General features: G+C 65.7%; 2 protein-coding genes across 5 annotated transcripts in view; both read left to right on the forward strand.

Annotated features, from left to right (window-relative positions):
- Positions 1–321: 321 nt before the first annotated feature.
- Positions 322–7,012, forward strand: LOC146430555 (hexosaminidase D-like). 3 transcript variants are annotated; one of them, XM_085074308.1, is made up of 14 exons: positions 322–412; positions 2,997–3,519; positions 3,660–3,891; positions 4,021–4,130; positions 4,453–4,540; positions 4,621–4,785; positions 4,877–5,060; positions 5,246–5,317; positions 5,425–5,629; positions 5,718–5,800; positions 6,001–6,079; positions 6,246–6,347; positions 6,477–6,566; positions 6,677–7,012. In XM_085074308.1, the coding sequence occupies exons 2-14, from the start codon at positions 3,425–3,427 to the stop codon at positions 6,858–6,860; spliced, it is 1,689 nt and encodes a 562-aa protein (XP_084930434.1). In that variant the 5' UTR covers positions 322–412; positions 2,997–3,424; the 3' UTR covers positions 6,861–7,012. The 3 variants fall into 3 exon arrangements, with proteins under 3 accessions (XP_084930434.1, XP_084930433.1, XP_084930432.1); XM_085074307.1 differs by lacking the exon at positions 322–412 and having other exon boundaries at positions 677–3,203; positions 3,414–3,519; XM_085074306.1 differs by lacking the exon at positions 322–412 and having other exon boundaries at positions 677–3,519.
- Positions 7,013–9,369: 2,357 nt separating this feature from the next.
- CASKIN1 (CASK interacting protein 1) overlaps positions 9,370–19,309 on the forward strand; it is a 29,485-nt gene continuing 19,545 nt past the window's right edge. The window contains exon 1 of one of the 2 annotated variants that reach the window (XM_085074309.1): positions 9,370–9,565. In XM_085074309.1, coding sequence (XP_084930435.1) covers positions 9,472–9,565 — 94 coding nt within the window. In that variant the 5' untranslated portion in view covers positions 9,370–9,471. The remainder of the gene's footprint in view (positions 9,566–19,309) is intronic. The other variant, XM_085074310.1, reaches the window with a different exon arrangement.

Genomic DNA, 19,309 nt, shown 5'->3' on the forward strand with positions numbered 1-19,309 from the left:
ACGTGAGACACAGGACATGGGACACACACCGGGCACCAGGCACACTGGGCATCGCTGGGCGGGGGCGGGCACTGGGCACACACAGCGCCCGAACGGGCATCGGGAAAGGACACCGGGCACGCACCGGGCACCGCGGCGCCGCCCCAGGGCCACCCCGTGTGCCGGTGCCGCCCGGGGCAGGGTGGGCGCTGTGCCGGTGTTCCCCCCCGTGCGGGTGTCGCACCGTGGCGCTGGGCACGGTCCCCGCTGTGCGCGGCGGGTGGCGGCGCCCGGTGCATCTCTCCCCACTTGCCGCACCGGCAGGCACCGGGCCCTTTAAGAGCGGCGGCTGCTGCGGCCGTGCCCGCGTCCGTGCCCGCGCCCGCGCCCGCTCCCGCTCCCGGCGGTGCCCGCGGCCGCCCCGCACCTGCCGGTAAGGGCCGGGCGAGCGGGGGATGCTCTGGGCCGGGGGGATGCCGGCGGCATGCAGGGATGCCCGGCGGCTCGGTGGGGACCGGAGCTGGGAGGATGCGGGGATGCTCGGAGGGGTGCAGGGCTCCGGTGCCGCAGGGATGCTCGGGGAGGATGCAGGGATGCTGGAGGGATGCAGGGCCCCGGTGCCGCAGGGATGCTCGGGGAGGATGCGGGGATGCTGGAGGGATGCAGGGCCCCGGTGCCGCAGGGATGCTCGGGGAGGATGCAGGGATGCTGGAGGGATGCAGGGCCCCGGTGCCGCAGGGATGCTCGGGGAGGATGCAGGGATGCCTGGGAGGATGCAGAGATGCCCGCGGAGGATGCAGCTGTGCCGGGGCGCCGAGCAGAGCCTGGAGGGTGCCGTGGGGCGCGGGAATGCCCAAGGGGTGTCCCTGGTATGGGGCGTTGTGGGGTGTGCCATGTTTGCGGGGTGTGGGTGGTGCCCCGCAGCACAGAGGGAGGAGTGGGGTGGGGAACGGGTCCCCTGTGCCCAGAGGCTGCTCCGTGTGTGCCCCAGCGTCCTGGGAGGGAATGGGATGGGACAGGGACCAGATCTGCCCAGGGATGGGGAACAGCTCCCTCCTGCTGCTGTGGGGCTGTAAACCCCACGGGGGCTCTGCAGCCTCCCCACGCAGGAGTCCCCAGCTGTGAGGCTGCTGCACAGTGGCCTCTGGCAAGGGGCAGCTCATCCTGTGTGCTGGCACAGGCTGGGAGCACGGAACGGCCTCAGCCAGGCTGGCCATGGAATGCTCTGGAAGCACGTGAGTGTGAGTGTGCACTTGTGTACAAGGAACAGCATCGCTCTTCCCATGGCTGCACGGTCCTGTGGGCTGAGGGAGAGAGGGTTTGGCATGGAGGTGGTGGGGAGCACCGGAGCAGAGCCGGGTGGCACCCGAAACCCTTACTGCCAGTCCGTGGAACGCAGTGGCACCTGCCACCCTGGGGACACTCCATCCTCCCCACGGCCCTGCCACCTCCAGGCTCAGGTTTGGGTTTGTTTCCATCCTCCTCTCCTCGGGGCTCAGGAAGGTAAGTGGGGAGCTGGGCTGGATTCAGGAGCATGGCAGCAAAACCCCCATGGGCAGCGTGGATGCAGAGAGGGCGCCGAGGGTCCAACCCCTCCTCACCCCGCTGCCGGTGAGAGGCCGGTTGTGAGGAGCCGCGGGCTCTTCCGAGCCTCTCGGGTCCTGTGCCAGCGCCGTGCCCACAGCGCTGGCAGCCGAAGATGTGACGTTAATAAATGTAGCGGGTGCTCGCGGCGAGATGCCGGGTCAGAGGGGCAGCATCCAGCCATCAGCTGAGCCCTCGCTGCCAAGGGATCTCCCGGTGGCACAGGGATGAGGCACCCTGGCTGCCCCCTGCACCCCTCGGTGCTGACCCCGCTCCGGCCAGCACCCATCCCACCTGCCCTGGCTGTGCCAGGGAGCTCCAGCCCTGGGAACCTGCTCTATTTAAATAAGATAACGTACATTAAAAACACTGAACCCTGGCGAGCTGACAGCGTCTGTCTAAATATTTATCCCTGTTCCGATCAGGCGCTGTGTTCCCATGACAGCGCCATTAGCACTTGGCATATTTATGGCCTTCCTAGGTGCTGGGCTCCCCATGCCGCGTGCCCAGGGGCCACTGACCCCCCTCCTGTGTCCCCTCTGTGCCTTCCTGTGCACCCAGCAGTGACCCCTGGGCTGGCAGCCATCGCCAGCCTGGCACATCCCTGCTGGGCTGTGCTGGAGCTGCCAGGAGCATCCCGGGCTGGGTATGGCAGGGACTGGGCAACACGTTTGTCCCCGGCAGCACAGGGGGTGCAGTGCCACGAGGTACCTTGTCCATGCAGGAAAGAGAGCGCGGGAAACAGCCTGCTCCCCAAAAAGCGGCCCCTGCCCCTCCTGCTGCACATGGGCACCGAGGGACTGGGTACCCGCGGGCACAGGGCGATGGGGACGGAGCAGGGATGCTCCAGCTCGCCCCTGCACATCGCTGTCCTGCCCTGTGAGGTGGCCTTGTTGGGGCCTCGTGCTCTGGGGACAGCACGTCCTGCTCTCCGGGGGTGTCCCGGGCGCTGCACCCCTGGCAGAGGGCGGAGGAGCGTGTCGGGAGGGATTTGGGCTCTGTCTGGAAAAGGACTCATTGCGAGGCGGCCCGGGGCCACCGCTCCGGCAGCACAAACAAAACCCTCGCCATCAGCCGAGCCGCTTGGGCACCCGCAGCTGCCAAAATCTGCTTTTCACTTCCCAAATCTGCCGGCGCTGAATTGAAGCCTGAGCTGGGGTGTGTTTGGGTGGCAGCTCCCCAGCAGGGCTGCCCTGTCCCTGCCTCACCGAACGCACCGAGAAACAGGAGCAAGAAAGGGCAGAAGGGATGCCTGGCGTGTGGCGCCCAGGAGGATCCGTGCTGCCTCTCGCATGGTCCCTGCGGGTGCCAAGGGGGTCCGGGCTGCCACCCTCACCCGCCAGTGCCCGTGGCTGCGCCGGTGCCATCCCCGGAGCGGCCCAGCGCTGGCATGTGCCTGGGTGGCTCCCAATCACCTCTTCTTCTACCCGCAGGGCATCACCGTGCCCACCCCGGGATGCCACCCGATCCAGCCGCCCTGTGACACGGCCCCTGGCTCGGGGGTGACCCGGCAGTCGGAGGACATCCCCGCTGGGCACTTGCCCTGAAGCCACCGCCCTGTTTGCTCCTGCGCTGGCCTCACCGCTGCGGGCAGAGGGAGAGGCGGAGCTGGCCGCTGGCCCCGCGCTGGGGCACACGAGGTAGGAGGGACACGGGGCACTGCTAGACACGTCCCCATGGGGACCAGCCTGGCCAGAGGGGTTGCCACCATGTCTCCTTTCTCTGGGTCTGGCGCTGCCCTGGGCAGGGGCGCAGGGCACGGTACGTGGGGCTGTGTGGGCTCACCTGTGCTTGGGGTCCCTCTGGCTGCTGCTGGCCGAGAGTTGCTGGACGCCCGTGTGTGTCCCCAGAGACCCCAGAGATGGCCTTCCAGAGGAGCCACCGGCTGAACCTGCTGCGCCTCGTTGTGCTGCTCCTTGTCGCCTTGGCTGGCATCAAGTTCCTCTTCCGTGACAGGTGAGGTGACAGCAGGACCCCAGGGGGTTCGGGGTCTGTGGGAACCCCTGGGCTGAGCCCGTGTGGATGCCTGGTGCTGGGGGACAGCTGGTGCCCCCATAACCCCATGGACACCCCCATCCCTGCTCCATTCCCTGCAGCTTTACCCTGGAGCTGCACAAGCCCGTCAGCAAGGACAGCGGGTTCTGGGGGGACACAGGTGACATCGTCCAGGACATCATCCCCCAGAGCCAGGTTCTGGAGGTCCCTGCAGCAAAGATAACAGCCCTGAGGCAAAAGCAGCAGGTCCCCAGGGATGTCAGTGCCACCGAGATGAGGTTGGTCCACCTGGACCTCAAGGGAGCTGCGCCCAGACTTTCCTACCTGGAGCAGGTGAGGATGCCCAGGGGCAGGGAGAAGGTCAGGGAGAGATGCACAGACGGGGCTCGGCCTGGTGGCTGTCCCTGCTGATGCCTGGACTGTGCCATCCCCACTGCTGAACCCACCCTGCCCACCCCACAGGTGTTCCCCCTCCTGTCCCAGCTGGGAGCCAACGGCGTCCTCATCGAGTACGAGGACATGTTCCCCTTCAAGGGGGAGCTGGAAATCCTCAGGTCCCCATATGCCTACAGGTGAGCAGGGCTCACACAGGGCTGTGTGCCGAGCTGGCCATGGGGCTTGTGGCCTCGGCAGGTCCCAGTGTGCCAGGGGCTGGGTGTGACCCACCTGGCCCTGTGCCCTCAATAACCATGGTCAGAGTGCCAGGCTGTGCTGCTGGGCAGACCAGCTTCCTGCCCTGACTGGTCAATATTTGTGCCCCTCAGTAAAATGCACGCTTGTGTGGGGCAGCCAGGGCCATGTGGGCAGGGTGCCAGCGGAGGGGGAGGAGGGGGAAGTGCCCCACGCTCTGCCCTCCACCCTGGCATCCCCTGCTGAGCCTGTCCCTGCCCCCAGTGAGGAGGACATCGAGCGGATCCAGCAGCTGGCAGAGCAACACAAGCTGGAGGTGGTTCCCCTGGTGCAGACCTTTGGCCATGTGGAGGTAGAGGGTCCCAGTCCCACTCCCCATCCCAAATCACAGGGGTTCCCCCTGGAAGCCCCCCTGATGGCTCCTCCCCGCAGTTCATCCTCAAGCATGAGAAGTACCAGCACCTGCGGGAGGTGGAGCGCTTCCCCAACAGCTTCAACCCCCACATCCCTGAAACCCTGGCCCTGCTCAAGAGCATCCTGTCCCAGGTGATCGAGAAGCACCGGCGCTCCACCTGGATCCACATCGGCGCCGATGAGGTGGGCAGGGGCTGTGCAGGGACCCCAACCCTCACCCCAGGCACCAGGGTGCTCCCAGGGCTGCTGAGCATCTCCCTTTCCCCAAGTCCAGGTTTTCCATCTTGGGGAGGGGATGGACTCCAAGAACTGGATGAGCCACAACAAGGGCGATGTGGGGACCATGTTCCTGAAGCACATCAAGGAGGTTCTGGGCTTCCTCACGGCACAGTACTGGGGGCTGCGGGTGCTCATGTGGGACGACATGCTGAGGAAGATCAGCGTGGGAGCCCTGCGGGGTGAGGGGACAGGGACAGCAGTGGTGGCACCTGGGCCAGGCTCCTCAGCAGCACCCACTCTTGTCCACCCATTGCCGGAAGGAGCTCATGCCTTGCCCTGTGGGAATGTGGGTTTTGGGGAAGTGTGACAAGCCTGAGCTCCCTCCTGCTGCTGGCACCAATGTCCCCTCTCTGCTCTCCTGCAGAGTCCGGGATAGCGAAGCACGTCTCGCCCGTGGTGTGGTTCTACGCACCCGACTTCGAGGCCGAGCAGATCGGTAAGGTGACGTGCCAGGCTCCTGGGGATGGTGGGGGGATCCCCCCCGAGCCCCCCACAGCCCCCCGGGGACAGTGGCACTGGTGGCTCGCGCCTGTCCCGCTGCAGTGCCGTTCCTCACCAAGTACGTGGAGAGCGGCTTCGAGGCGGTTTGGTTTGCCAGCGCCTTCAAGGGCACCACGGGGCCAGCGCAGGCCTGGACCCCCCTGAGCTACCACCTGAAAAACCACCTGAGCTGGCTGAAGGTGATGCAGGCCGTGCCACGGCTGGCCCCGCTGCGCCTGCAGGGCATCGTGCTCACCGGCTGGCAGAGGTAAGGGCTGGTGGGACCCTCTGCCCTCCCGGTGCCCCCACAGCCGTGCTGGCACAGTGCAGAGGTGACAGCTGTCCCCACCCCACAGGTATGATCACTACTCGGTGCTCTGTGAGCTGCTGCCTGTCAGCATCCCCTCGCTGGCCATCTGCCTGCAGACCCTGGTGAACGGTGAGCCCCTCGGCCCTGCTGGCATGGCCGGGCTCACCCCCACCTCCCACTGCCTGCCAGACCCCATCCTGCTGGGCAGGGTGCTGGGGGGACGTGGGAGGCAGAGGAGGAAGAGTTTCACCTCCCCCAGTTTTGGGGGTGCAGTGAAACTGGGACAAGCTTGATGGGGAGGTGGCCCTAGCTCTTCTGTCCCTTCCCAGGGGGCTTCACAGAGGAGGCAAAGAGGAAAGTCCTGGATGTGCTGGGCTTGGAGAGCGTGCAGCTGGAGCAGAGCACCTGGTGCGTGGCACGTGGTTGTGGCATTTGCTTCAGGAGGGATGCACTGCAGGGAAGCAGGGGCTTGGTCACCCAAATGCCCTGCTCCCAGATACACCAGGTTGCTGGGGTTCACCCAGCACGGCACACCACACGTGCTGGGCCCTCACCTTTCTCTCTCGCTCCCCAGTGAGGGCAGGGGAGCGTTCCCTGGTGTGGAGATCTACCACATGGTAGAGCAGGTTAACGGCCACCTGAAGGAGAGCATCCTCAAGGCCCTGGAGGAGGAGAGGTAACAGACAGCAAGAGGCAGTGGCATCGGTGGCTCTGGCCAAGTTTTTCCACGGGAGGGGACCTGCCTGATGTGCAGCTCCCCATCCGTGGTGGCCCCTGTGCCCCCAACCCCTTGGTGCCTCTCCAGTGCCATCAAGGGCTGGTTCAGCCCCTACCACCGGAAACACCAGTTTGGGAATCCCCGAAACATGGAGAGCTTTGGCAGCAAGGTCCTGAAGTATGTGGTGCTGGGGGCTGGGAGGAGTCTGCATGGGGCTGGGAGGGTCCCAGGCTCGGCCCTGGGGTCCCTCGCAGGAGGGAGCTGGATCCCTGCCCTCCCCTCTCCAGGCTCCATGAGGACTGGGAGAGCTTTGTCCGTGACCTGCGTGCCCAGCTGGAGAGGATCTACTTCCCTGACACAGTGGAGGAGTGGATGGAGGAGAACGTCAACCCCTACCTGGACCAGCTGCGGGACCTGGTGCGGGACTACCGGGCCATCATCCGCCTCAACGGCCGCCCCAAGGCCACGTAGGGGCTGCAGCCCCCCAGCTGCTGCTGCTCCCCTGGCTGGGCTTTGGGGGCCACCGTCGCGTGTCTGTTCGCTGGTGACGGCGCTGCTGCCGTCTGTTTGCACTGTACAGAGCCCCTGCACATCCCCCTCCACAATAAAGTATTTTCGTAGAAGCTGCTGGGTGCTGGGGGGGCCACAGCTCTGCCCCACAGAGCAGGGAGAGTGAGCTTGGGCTGACGTGGAGGGCTGGAATCTGTCCTGTGACACCTCCTGGGCCCCTGCTCGGGCTGTGGTGGAGCTGGAGGGGTTGGCAGCTACAGGGCAGAGTGTGACAGAGCTCATGGGGACACCAGTGCGCCTCGTGCTGGCCTCGAGGGTGGCTGTGCCCTCCCTGGATGGGATCCAGCTTGGTGCAGGGACCCTGCCAGGCTCTCACCAGCACCCACTCCCCAGCCCCGTGTCTGCTTTCAGTCTCTCTTAATCCCGGTTGCTGGTAAGAGTGGGAGCATGCTGATGGCTTCTTCAGCCTCCAAACTCTGCCTTCATCCCTTCCTTCTTCTCTGTTATTCCAGCATCCAGGCCCCGTGTGCTCCCAGACCCCTCCTGCCTCCTGAGTCCAGGCAGAGGCCTCTGCTGTGCTCCTTTCCAATCGGAAAGGCAGCTGTGCTGGGGGGACGCGTGGGGATCTCTGCGTGGGATGAGCCCTCCTGCCGCGGCTGGTGCCTCCAGTTCCCACAGTTGGGTTTCCACGTGCCTGCTCCCCGCAGTGCCCATCCCAAACCCCCCGTGCCCGAGGCTCTGCCCGTTCCGGGCGCTGGTTTCACTCGGCGTGTGCAGGGCAGGAACGGGGACATTTCACTGCACATTCTTCTGCTCTGCAAAGACCAACCCGACTTGGCAAGAGCCCGAGGGAGCCGCAGGAACGCCGGGCTGGAGCTCCTCCTGCAAAGCCTGGCTCAGGCGGGGAGGAGGGGCAGCGCTGGTGAACCCCACCGGCCCCACACAGTGGCCCTGCTGCCCCGTGTCGTGCCCTGGTCACAGAAGTGACCCGGGTGCCCGGCGAGGCCATCGGCGCAGGAGCTGCCCCGTCCCTTGCCTGTGCTGGGTGACGGGGTGTGGGGGCCCGGCAGGAGGGAGCCGTGGGGCACAAAGGGACCTTTGTTGAGGAGCTGCGTTTGTTATCAGGTGGTGGCAGATGTGAAGGAAGCCCCTGACCCGCCTGGGCCCCCGGGCGAGCCCCAGCCCCAGCCCCCAGCCCCGGGAGCCCGGCCGCGGCTCAGGGCCCCGTGCAGCCGCCCGGCTGCGGGATTAGAGGGCAGATTAGACGGCGTTCCGTGCTGGCAACCCAAATGTCCTGGATTGGAAAGTAGGGGTGGGGAGAGGAGACGGACCCCGCCATCGCTGAGGGGGGGTCAGCCCGGAGATGGGAGCTGGGAGGGAGCTGGGGTCTGTGCGGGGACCCTTGGGCTGCAGCTCGGGGGGCACGGGCCAGCGCGGGGCGGGCAGGGGACATCAGGGGACAGCTTGGCTCCCTCCTGTTCCCTCCTCCATCTTTCCCTCTGCCGCGGGAGCTAAAGATTCCTGTCCTCATGCACTGCACCCACCTGTGACTGCACCCCTCAGTGCCCAGCGTTTTGGTGGCCAGTTGGCTATCAGCCTTCTGGCCCCACGTGCCCCAAGGCCGGTTTGCTGGAGCCGGGACTCCACGAGGCTTTTATCTAGGAGATTGTCAGGGAGGGCAGAAACTGGGGCTGATTTCGTGCGAGTGATGCCCTGATGGCACCTGGGGACGTTAACGCCTCGTCCATCACTGGCCCCATTTCCCGTCGGGTTCCAGAGCCTCCTCAGCCCTCGGCACAGCCGGGAACCCTCCGCAACTGTAATGTCTCGGTCATTTCAGCCTTAAGAGTGAAAGGGACGGATGTCACCGGCCATTGTGTCAACAGAAGTGGAAAATGACGCTGTAATGAGCGCTTTATTTACAGAAATGGAAAGGCTGCTCCTGCCCGATTCCCGTTATCGGCACCGCAGGCTGCTGCGATGGCCAGGCGGGACGGGGACGGGCAAAGGGCACGGCGGAGCAGGGCTGGGGAGCACGGGGTGCCCCGGGAGAGGGTGCGCTGGACCCCCCGGGATCTTCCCCGAGAAGGAAGAGGCCCCGAGCAGCCGTGTTGCCCCCGTGCCCCCCGGCCGCTGAGACCCGCCAGCTCGTTACACGCCACGGCTGCGCGGCGGCGGCGGCTCCCACCGGGGCGTCCCCCGGGCCCGGCACCGGGGAGGGGGATCCCCGCGCTCCGCCCGCAGCACCGGGCGGCCCCCGCCCTCTCCTCCTTCTCCTCCTCCTGCTCGTCCTCCTCCTCCTCTTCCTCCTCTCCCGCGCTGCCCCCCGCTCTCCCGGTGCGGCCCCCCCGCCCCGCCGCGCCCCGCCCCGGGCGCCCGCCGCCGCCGCCGCCCCCGCCCCCGCCTCCGGAGCGGGCGGGCTGGGCGGGGGGGCTGCACCGTGCCGAGCCGAGCCGTGCCGAGCCGCGCCGAGCCGCCCCCCGCCGCCCCCCGCCCCTCGCCGCGCCGCGCCGCGCCGCGGAGGATGCTCGGGCCGTGAGCCCGCAGCCGGCAGCCCCGGCGCGGCGCAGCCATGGGCAAGGACCAGGAGCTGGTGCAGGCGGTGAAGGCGGAGGACATCGCGGCCGTGCAGAAGCTGCTGCAGAGGCCCAAGCCCGGCAAAGCCAGTGAGTGCGGCGGCGGCGGGGCCGGGCCGGGGGCGGCGGTGCGGGGGGACACGGAGGGGGGGCACACATGGGCACCGGCGTCGCAGCAGCGGGCGCGGCGGCTCGGGGCCGCATCCCGGCGCTGTTCCCGGGGCCCGGCCGCGATGCCGCCCTGCCCGCCCAGGAGCATCCCTGGCCCTTCCCTGCCTGCGGCTCGTCGCAGGCGGGCGGGGACCGTAGACGTGCTGGAGACCCCCGGCAGCGTCCCGGGAGGGGCTGAGGGGGAGCTGCCCGGAGCGGGTCTGAGCGTCCCGGCGGGGCTCGGAGCATCCCCGGGCGCTGCGCGGGTGCGGAGCGCTGCAAAGGGTCGCCCCGCCGGTCCCGGGGCACTCCCGACTCGATCGGGCTCCGGCCGGGCTGCCCCTGCCCTGCACCCGGGAGCAACTCCCGACCCGCCGGGAGCCGGGCCCGGTGCCCCCGGGGGTTTGGGCAGGGTCTGCGGCCGGGCAGCGCCGGGCGCATCTGCGTGTGCGTGCAGCGAGTGTGCCTGGCCCGGGTGAGCGCCGGGGCTCGCTGCCCGCACACCTCTGCGTGTGTCCGCGCTGCCGCGGGTGCGTGTGCGGCTGTGTTTGGGTGCGTGGGGTGTTTGCGTGGCGGTGTGTACCCTGGCATCTGTGTTTGGCTGGGCTGTTGGTGTTTCTCGCTGTGGGGGTGTTTGGATGTCGCTCCGCGGGTATCTCCCGGTGCATCCCTGCGGCTGGCTGTGCACGGCTCCGCGTGTGCGCCGCGGGTGCGTGGCCAGGTGTGAGGCTGCGGGGGCGTGCGTGTGGCTGTGCGTGTGTGTCTCCGGCTGTACGTGTGTGTAGCTCCATGAGTATCTACTCGCTGTAGGATGTAACTGCTCCGTCGAGGCGTTCCGCCCGGGACTGAATAATTCATGGTGCTGATGCAGCCGCAGGTTTCAGGCCTGGTGTGTGGGGAAAAACTGGGGGGCTGAGGACCGTCCTGGGTATGGACAGTGACCACGGGGAGCACTCATGTGACACCGGGTCGCTGGACACACAGTCCCTTCATTGCTGTCCCCACTGTCCCTCTGTCCAGGGCCAGCACTCCCCTAATGCAGGCTCCCCCCTTGCCCTGGAGCTGTGCAGGACCGCGGAGGTGTTCCCTGGCCCTGGTCATGCAGGGCTGTTTCTGGCCATGTAGGGCCAGCGTGGTGTCCCATGTCCTGGTGCTGAGCAGAATTGGTGTGGCATCCCCCATGTCCCTGCTCTGGTGTGGCATCCACCATGTCCACGGTGCCACATGGGGCCAGCACGTGTTTCCTCGTGCCATGCAGGGCTGTTGTGGTGTCCCCCATGTCCCCAGTGCCATTGCTGTTGTCACTGCTGAGGGACTGTGCAGGGCAAGGAGAACCTCCAACTCAGAGCCCACTTCATCCCAACCCACTCCAGGTGCTACTGCTGCTGTGGCCTCTCGGGGCAGCCTGTGGGTATGGGGACAACACCTGGCCTGTGCCCAGCAGTGTCCCCATGCACCCCTCTCCAGTCCCTGCTGGCCTGGGCACGCAGCTGGTGTTGCTGTGGCAACGGCCAGAGGTGCCTGAGTGCCACCACCTTCTCCTGCATCCCTGTCCTCCCCAGTGCCCTGCTGAGCCCCCAGATAGCAGGCAGGATGGCCACAGTGGCCAGCAGTGCTCTTGTGCCAGGATCACAGGTTAGGGACAACTCAGTGGGGCTGAGCCTGGTGTTGGGGAGATTCCTGCTGTAGGCCTGGGTGCTCACCCCATTCCCTTGCTGGGCTCCCATGTCCAGCTCTGCTGGACCCCCTGGTGCCAGTGCTGGACTCCTCGGTGGTCATTTCCCCACCTGACCTGCCTCTCCCCCGCAGCAGTGGGTGCCATGTGTGCAGCAGTGCTCCCAACCTGGGGTGCACAGACACCTCTGGCCATGGCAGTGGGGCTGGAGCAGTGCACGGAGCGGGGGAGCACCGAGCAGCACTGTCCCCACGCCGTGGTGTCCCCACGTCCCCTCCAAGTTCCGGTCCCACGCATGCCTGCGGCGCTCCCCGCGCTGCACGGCACCAGGAAGATTTGTAACTTAGCTCTGTTATCTGGATAATATCCTATTCATGTGGGGTTTAATAAATGAGATTTTAAAAATCCTTGCGTGAATTAGCGCGGGTTGCCATGGCGACATGGGGCCCGGGTTGGTGTGAGTGCGGGTTCGGGCCCCGGGCCGGCCGCAGCGCACCGCGCCTGCTTCCCGGGCATCCATAATTGATGAGGTTGTCTGAAAGTTGCGCAAATCAGATGCAGGGATTTGGCAGCAAACTGTTTCCCTCCCTGTCCCCTCCTTCCTGGTGCTACCTCGAAGAAATGTAGTGACTTGGCGTTTTCCCCTTGGCTCCAGCGCCGTGGGATGGGATGGGACAGTGGGATGTCCCCAGGAGCACCCGTGCCCACTGTGCCATCCCTGTCCTGGGCTCTCAGGCCTTCGGGCAGTGGGAGATGAGCTGTTCTGTGCTGTGCAGAGGATCCTTGGCCGTGGAGTGTTGGGACGAGCTGGCTCCTGCCCTGTGAGGCCAGTGCTGCCCATGGCTCATCCATGTTGGAAATGGCTCCTGTGTGGTGCTGCCGGTGCTGAGTGAGGGACCTCCAGCCGAGGGTTGGATCCTCCACTCCAGTTTCTCCCCGTGCCGGGCTGGGGGGCTCTGTGAAGCACTTCCACACGTGGCAGCTTCATGTGGCCAAGGAGATGTCCCAGCACGTGGCCCCGCGGCGCCAGGATGAGCATCCAGCATGGCATGGGCTGTGAAGGTGGAACCCAGGGCTGTCCTGTGGGATTGTGCTACCCACCCTACTCCTGGTCCCCAGTGCCATCTTGGTTGCCCAGGTTGCCATCAGGACTCGTGTCCTGGTGTGCTGTTGGAGCCCTGGGTGCCTCACTCCGGGACAGCCAGGGGTGGGTTAGCCATGCTGCCTGGCTGGGATCAGGAGCTGGACATGGAGCCCTGCACCCCCTGTGTCCTGCCACGTGGGGGTAATCCAGCCCAGCCTGACCCCACTGCCCACAGTGCTGAGACCTGGGCAGCTCTTGGGGTGCCCCTGCTCTGGGCAGGAGAGCCCCATTCCCACACTGCCACCTGTGCAGGGCTCTGCATCCTGCCCTGCGTGTCACTGGCAGCACCTTTGGCATCTCAGAGCTTGTCCCATCACTCCTGGCCCTGCTGCCATGTGCAGAGAGCAAGTCCTGCCCTGCCTAGGGAGGGACCTCAAAGCTCAGTGAGACCCCCCAGGGTCCTGCTGTCCCATGGGGAGCCATCCTGGGATGTGAGTGGGATTGTTCCTTCCCCAGTGCTCCAGGATTCAGGGACAGCAGGAAGCACAGCCAGATCACTTGGGGACATGGGCTTTGGGCAGGGCCTCACCACCTTCCTCCTGCCCTCCGGTGTGTCCTCCTGCACGGTGGCTAGTTAATTCTGGGTTTTCTTGCCTGCATTTGATTGCATTAATAATCTGCTCTGATAACAGTATTTAATAAAACCGGGCTAATATGGCGCAGTTAGGAAATGTCTTTGACATTTTACAATTCAATTTCCATGCAGTAAAAGGCAGGGCAGCTGCAAATCCAATTGTGGTGCAATGCCCAGGGCACACGTGGCCGACAGCCGCCGGAGCTGCCCAGTTCCCCCTGGCCCTCTGGGAAAGCAGGAGCCTTCCCTGGGAGGCAGCCACCCCCGATGGCTCCTGCTGCTGCTCCCTGGACTCAGCACTGGGCAGAACTTCCTTGCTGACAGAGAAAGCCAGGCAGAGAGGAGCAGATGATGCTCACTGGAATGCTGGAGCCATCAGGTGCTGCTGGCCTCTGGAGCCATCGGTGCTGGACAGGACATCTGGAGTGGGAGGAAGGGGCTGTGGGACCAGATCCTGGGGCAGCTCGGCCAGAGAGGTGCTGGGCGCCCGTGGATCCCCATCCCATGGCCAGGCACTGCTCCCATGGCTCCCCCGGTCCCCTTGGCAGGGATGGAAGGGCAGAATGCCAAGGGGGCGGGCTGGGACACACCGATGATGTCAGCAAAGGGAGATGCTCGTGCATCCCAGCCGTGTCCCAGGCACGGGCCGTGCTTCGTGCTCTGCTGACAGGCAGGTTCCTGTCAGGGCCGAGCAGCTCCGGCTGCTGCCCGATTCATCCACGTGTCAGCGGGTCCCTCATCAACTTCTTGGGGTTTCCAGCCCGCGTGTGAAGCCTCACTCCCAGCAGGACTTGGCAGGCGGGCACAGGCTGGCTTGTGCCAAGTTTCCTTCCAGGGGGGCACGATTGCTCAGCCTGGGGTGACTTCTCATTATTTTCCATTTCTTGCCTCTGTGGCTGGGCTGAGCTGTGCGTGCAAACCCTCCCCTGCCCCCAGCACAGCCCCCGTGTCCGGGCTGGCCGTGGGGTCCCTGCCCGCCAGGAATGCTGTGGGGACCCGGGACTGCTGGCCATTGCCACCGAGGAGCAGCGGGGCTGCGGGCCGGCGGCTCCGTTCCCAGCTCCCTCACTGGCCTGGATTTTCTCTCAGCAGTCCCAAATTCACCTGGCTTGACACCAAGCAGCCCTTTGCCAGCCCCTCGTGCAGGGCTCTCCCACGCTGTTTGCCGCACGAGGACCTTGCTGCCCCTCTGCTGGGGCCGTGACACCGTGGGGGACGTGGCAGGGCCAGGCTGCACCCAAGGGTGACAGGGCTGGCGGTGAGCAGGGCTGAGTGCTGTGGGTGCCCTGAGCAGCTTCTCTCCACAGCTGTCCCGGTCGCTGCCAGCCCATCGTGGTTTCCAGTAGCCAGGCTGGCGTCTGGCTCCTCTCCTCCTCTCTGGACTTCATTTAACCCTTCCTTCCCTTCCCAGCTGCTGGGAATGGCTGCAATCAGCCCCCTCCTCATCTCCGTGTGCCTGGCTGCCCCCAGCCCCTTTCCCCTCCCCACATCTGCAGCAGCTGCAGCAGCAGTGCCCGGGGATGGTGGCTCTGTGGGACTGTGCCAGGGGCTTGGTGGGTCCCAAAGCAGTGGTGGGTGCTCAGTGAACACATTCCTGGGCTCATGGCAGGTGGCAGCTGTGGCATTGCTGGTGGGGTGAGTGGTGGAGGGCAGTGCCCAGCTCTTGGGCCGTATCTGAGGTTGTTTCCCACAGTGCTCTCCGTCCTGGTGCTGGTGCCATGTGGTGTGTGCTGGGAATGGTGCTCAGCACTGTTTGGGAGAGTGTTGGAGAACAAATTTGCCGATATTTAATGACCAGTGCTGGTCCTGCTGGGCCAGGCTTCCATGGGTGAGGGAGAGGTGTTTGGAAGCACAACTCAGGAGTGCCTCAATGGACACTGCTTTTCTGTCACTGCTTTGTGTCCCGTCCCTGGCCAAGCGTGCTGTGAGGGTGGGCCTTGCCCAGCAGGTCACCAAGCCAGAGTGCAGCGCTGATGTCACCTCTGCCCTGGCTCACCATCCTGTCCTGCAGCTGGGGCACATGGGACTTGCCCTCCTGGTTCCCCTCTTCCCGGAGGGACAGGGCCAGTGCAGCCCGCCTGGCACAGCAGCGATGCCACCCGTGGGCCAGCTCATCGTGCCGGGCTGAGAGGGATCTTTAAGCTCTAATGAAATGTTAATAGTATTTTCCAACTCAATACGGGAGTAGAAAATGAGGTGTTTAATGCTGGGCTCTGCAGCGACAGGAGCAATCAGACTGAGAAATGGGAAGCTGGGATGCAGCGCTGGCCTCGGCTCGGCCTGACAGCCCCGTGCTACCGGGACTGCTGCGCTGATGGATGGGTACCGGGGCCGGCACGAGCCGTCCGGTGGGGCAGCACGGTGCCGGGAGGGCGTGGGAGAGCGGCTGGCTGGGAGTGCCAGCTCTGCCTGGGTCTCCTTGGGTGTCCCCACCAAGGTCACTGCCGGCCTCCTGGAGAGCGCCGAGCAGATGGAGGTGGCTGTGGGGCTGGGGTGCCCCGGGGCGCAGCGGGACTGAGGGACCCTAGCGCTGCGCCCTGCCACGGTCTGTGTCAGCTGGAGACGGACCCAGCCGGAGATGGTGCCCAAGCAGCCACCACAGGCTCAGCTTCTCGAAGCTCGGGTGACCAGGCGCTCCGCCCGCGTGCCTGCGTGTGCCCCTCTGCATCCCTGCGCTCCCGCGTGCATCCATCCCTGTGCACGCGTGTGCACGCGTGCATCCATGTGCGTGCAGCCCCCGAGCATCCGTGTGCTGCGTGCCTCTGTGCATCCATGTGGACGCGTGTGCGCCGTGTGCCCGTGTGCCCGTGCGCCGTGCAGCCGGGCCCGTGGCCTCTCCGCTGCCTCCCGCCCGGCCTGCCGTGGGGCTGGGCTCCGGGCACGGCCGGCTCGTGGCGGCAGCAGCCGCTGATCCCTTCCAGATGTGGCTGCCGGAGCCCCGCGCCGCCTCCTCGAGAGGCCCCGCAGGTTGGCGGCCCGCGGGAGCCGCTGGAGCAGAGACAAAGCGGCGGCTGCCCGGCTCCTGCATTGCAGCTGGGCTGTTTACGGCAGGCGCGCTCCTCGCAGCCCTGCAGCTCCGCAGCAGCCCCGCTCCCGCCTGCCTGCGCTCCAGCTCTGCCTGAGTCCCGCTCTGCTCGGTCCTGGGCTGCCCTGCCGGCCGCCTTGTTGCGCCCACCCTACTGGGGACACTGGGGACACTGGGACTGGTCCTGCGAGCCCCGCGCCTCCCCTGCAGCCCTGCCAGCGCACCGCGAGCAGCGTGAGGCCTCCGGCCGCGCTGCCGGTGCTCCCGGATGATGCACGGCATCGCCTGGCCGCACATCCCCGCGCTGCCCACCCGCCCCGGCGGTCACCGGCACACCGCTGAGCTGCCAGGCCCTGTCCCCGCAGAGCTGCCCGTGGCTGTGCCACTCCTGTCCCTCCGTTCCCGCCGCTGCGGAGCAGAGGGTGGGCACACGGCACACGCGGCCCAGGCCGTGCCGTGGATGAGGACGAACGATGGCTCTGAAGGCACCGCGTTTAAAACACACCCTGGGGCCTGTTTTACCGAGCACAGCTGGGAGCTCAGAGCCAGCGCTGCGGCAGTGGCCAGTGCCTCTGATGGATCTGGGCACACACATGTGCACACGCTCAGGACATGCCAGGAGCTGATCTGGGCACACACATGTGCACACGTGTGCACTCAGGGCACGCCCGGAGCTGGAACTGTCTGCACACGCATTGTGCACACATGTGTACATGCCAGGAGCTCCCACCACTCCCCAGCACCACTGCACCGTGCCGGGTTCATGGGAGGCCAGTGATCACCACTGTGTGTTGGTTAATGATGCTTTAAGACGCACAAAGATCCTGGTCTCTCCCTGCAGCCAGTGTGGCCGGGACCCGTCCTCCCAGGGATGTCTAGCCCTGCAGAGGGGGTGAGGAGGGGGAGGAGATGGGGAGGATGAGGATGGGGCTGGGCGGGACAGTCTTTGCACCAGGGTGGAGGTGAGTGGTTTGTGTCCACCTCTCTCTGCTCCCTGTCCCAAGGAGCAGCAGTGCCAGCTGCACTGGGATGGATGGATGGGCAGGCACAGGTGATGGTGGCCCTGAGCAGCCATGTCCCCATCTCTGCCGTGCCAACCTCACTGTGCCAGCAGCAGCCAGGGTGATTACTGAAAATTACCTGTTTGCCACAGGCTGGCAATTAGGGCTCCCTGTAAGCGAGACCAACATTCATTTCCGCGGAGACGAGTGTGGGCGTGCGGCTGGCACCGGGCACGGCGGGAGGCTGCGACGCTCCGGGTTGGTCCCACGGAGCTGAGCACGACACCTCACGTCTCACTCGCGGGGCAGAGCCAGCACATCCCTGCTCTGCCCATGCACCTGCCCGTCCCTGCTGCCGCTTCCCTGCATTCCTGGGCGCTCCAGGCCGAGTCATCCTGACCCTCTGCACAGAGAGCCCCATGTGGCACTGGGGGGCTGGGGGAGCTGGACTGCCCCAAGGGAGCCTGGCTGATGCAGCGTGGCTTGGCTAGGCTCCATGGCACCACACGGCAAAGGTCGGGTGAGGATGTGATTTGGGAATACAGGGAGAAAGCAGGGAACCCCACAGTAGCTGCTGGTGGGCATCGTGGGGTGCTGGCTCCCCTGGAGAGGGCCAGCCCTGGTGTGTCAGCTCTGCCCTGGGAGCACCCGTGTCTCCTGTCCCCGCCTGCCCCGGCAGCCCACAGCGTCAGCCCCTCGCCATCCCATGGGACTGAAAAGTTTCCTTTCTGTAAAAATAAAAGCATCACAGTGGAGTCCCCGCTGCCTCTTGAAAGCTGCATTTAAGCTGCTTCCTGCAGCCCCAGGGGACAGCTCTGCGCGGTGACTCAGGCTGCCAGAGCCCAGCCAGCCTCCAGTGCGGATTTCGCCGCTCCCTGGAGAAGGCTCTGCCAGGGATGGGCATCCGGAGCATCCGTATATGCGCTGGGCACATGGGCAGCATCCCCCAAAAGTTCCTTGGGATTTGGGGAATGGCTGGTGATGGGCAGCGTGGGTGTGCAGCTGTGATGAGCACTTGGGTTGTCCACTAGTGATGGGCAGTTGTTATCCAGCTGTGATGGACACAGGGATGTCCAACTGTGGTGAGAGGTGTATGTCCAGCTGTGATGGGCAGTGGACATCCAGCTGTGATGAGCACCAGGGTGTCCAGCTGTGATGAGAGGTGTATGTCCAGCTGTGGTGGGCAGTAGTAATCCAGCTGTGCTGTGTACTGCTCTGCAACGGCTCCATCCCATCCCAGCCACCTCTTAGCCCCAGGCAATCCCTTTCCCTGTACAACGAGCTTCCCGGTGCATTATTTATACAGTCCAGATCGATCGGAAGATGATAACGGCTTCATTAGCATCAGAGCATCGCGCCGGCCTCAGCGCCTGACACGACCTTGGCTGCAGGAGTACAAGCTTTTCCCTGTCAGGACCAGCTCCCCGATGTCACCATCATCACCAGACCCAGCCAGGGCTGCTGTGGCTGCCTCGGTAGGGTCCCAACGATGGCACATGCCGCGGTGGGAACCTCATCCTCACGGCAAGGAATAAGACACCCCCATGCCAGGGCTCCTCGTGCAGTGCCCGTCGTTTGCGTGGCGCTCGTTAGCAGGGATATAATTAAGAGCAGCTATTTTGGATGCTTCCTTTATCCGGCAGCTCCCAGCGATGCCGCTGCAGGATCCTCCCCCCGTCTCTGAAATAGGCGCTTGCCTTGAATGTCTTCCCTGTGGGTATTCACCGCTTGTGGGGTGCTGCTGTGTTTGGGAGGGGGGGCACACGCAGGGATCCGCCTGCCCACGTGGGCTGGGGAGCGGGAAACAGCAGGGACGGGGCTGGAGGGGAGTGGGATCGCTGCAGAGGGGTGATGGAAGGGGTGGAGAGGAGGATTTGGGGGGGGGGTGGTTCTCCTGGCTCATCTGCTGCCGCCGTGCTGGGAAGGGGGCAGCAATGCTTTCCCCTCATTAAGGAGATGTTGATTTAGTGGAGGCTGGAGCCATCTGCTTGGAGCAGCCGCCTTCTCCCAGCTCCCTGCTGGGGGGAGCTGGGTGAGGATGTGCTTCGTCAGCGGGGGCTTGGCCGGGAGCCCCCACTGCCCGGCCGGGCATCGATCGCTGCCGGCGCTACGCTGGCTGCAGACGCAGGGGCTGGCGCAGGAGCACGTGAGGGGCTGCTGGGAAGGGACAAGAGCCCCCCGAGGAGTCCCACCATGTGGGGCTGCGGCCTTGGACACGTGTGCCGGGAAGGGGCTGGGACAGCCAGGCACGGAGGTTCCCCTGCA

This window comes from Lichenostomus cassidix, chromosome 14 (genome assembly GCF_008360975.1).
Source record: "Lichenostomus cassidix isolate B80296 chromosome 14, HeHo_3.0, whole genome shotgun sequence".
Taxonomy (NCBI): Eukaryota; Metazoa; Chordata; class Aves; order Passeriformes; family Meliphagidae; genus Lichenostomus; species Lichenostomus cassidix.

What these genes read in the sequence shown, in the direction of transcription:
- LOC146430555 (XM_085074308.1), top strand. Translation starts at nt 3,425, where the DNA reads ATGGCCTTCCAGAGGAGCCACCGGCTGAACCTGCTGCGCCTCGTTGTG. An exon ending in CCTGCAGACCCTGGTGAACG is followed by an intron (nt 5,801 to 6,000) that starts GTGAGCCCCTCG and finishes GTCCCTTCCCAG; the next exon opens with GGGGCTTCACAGAGGAGGCA. An exon ending in TTTGGCAGCAAGGTCCTGAA is followed by an intron (nt 6,567 to 6,676) that starts GTATGTGGTGCT and finishes TCCCCTCTCCAG; the next exon opens with GCTCCATGAGGACTGGGAGA.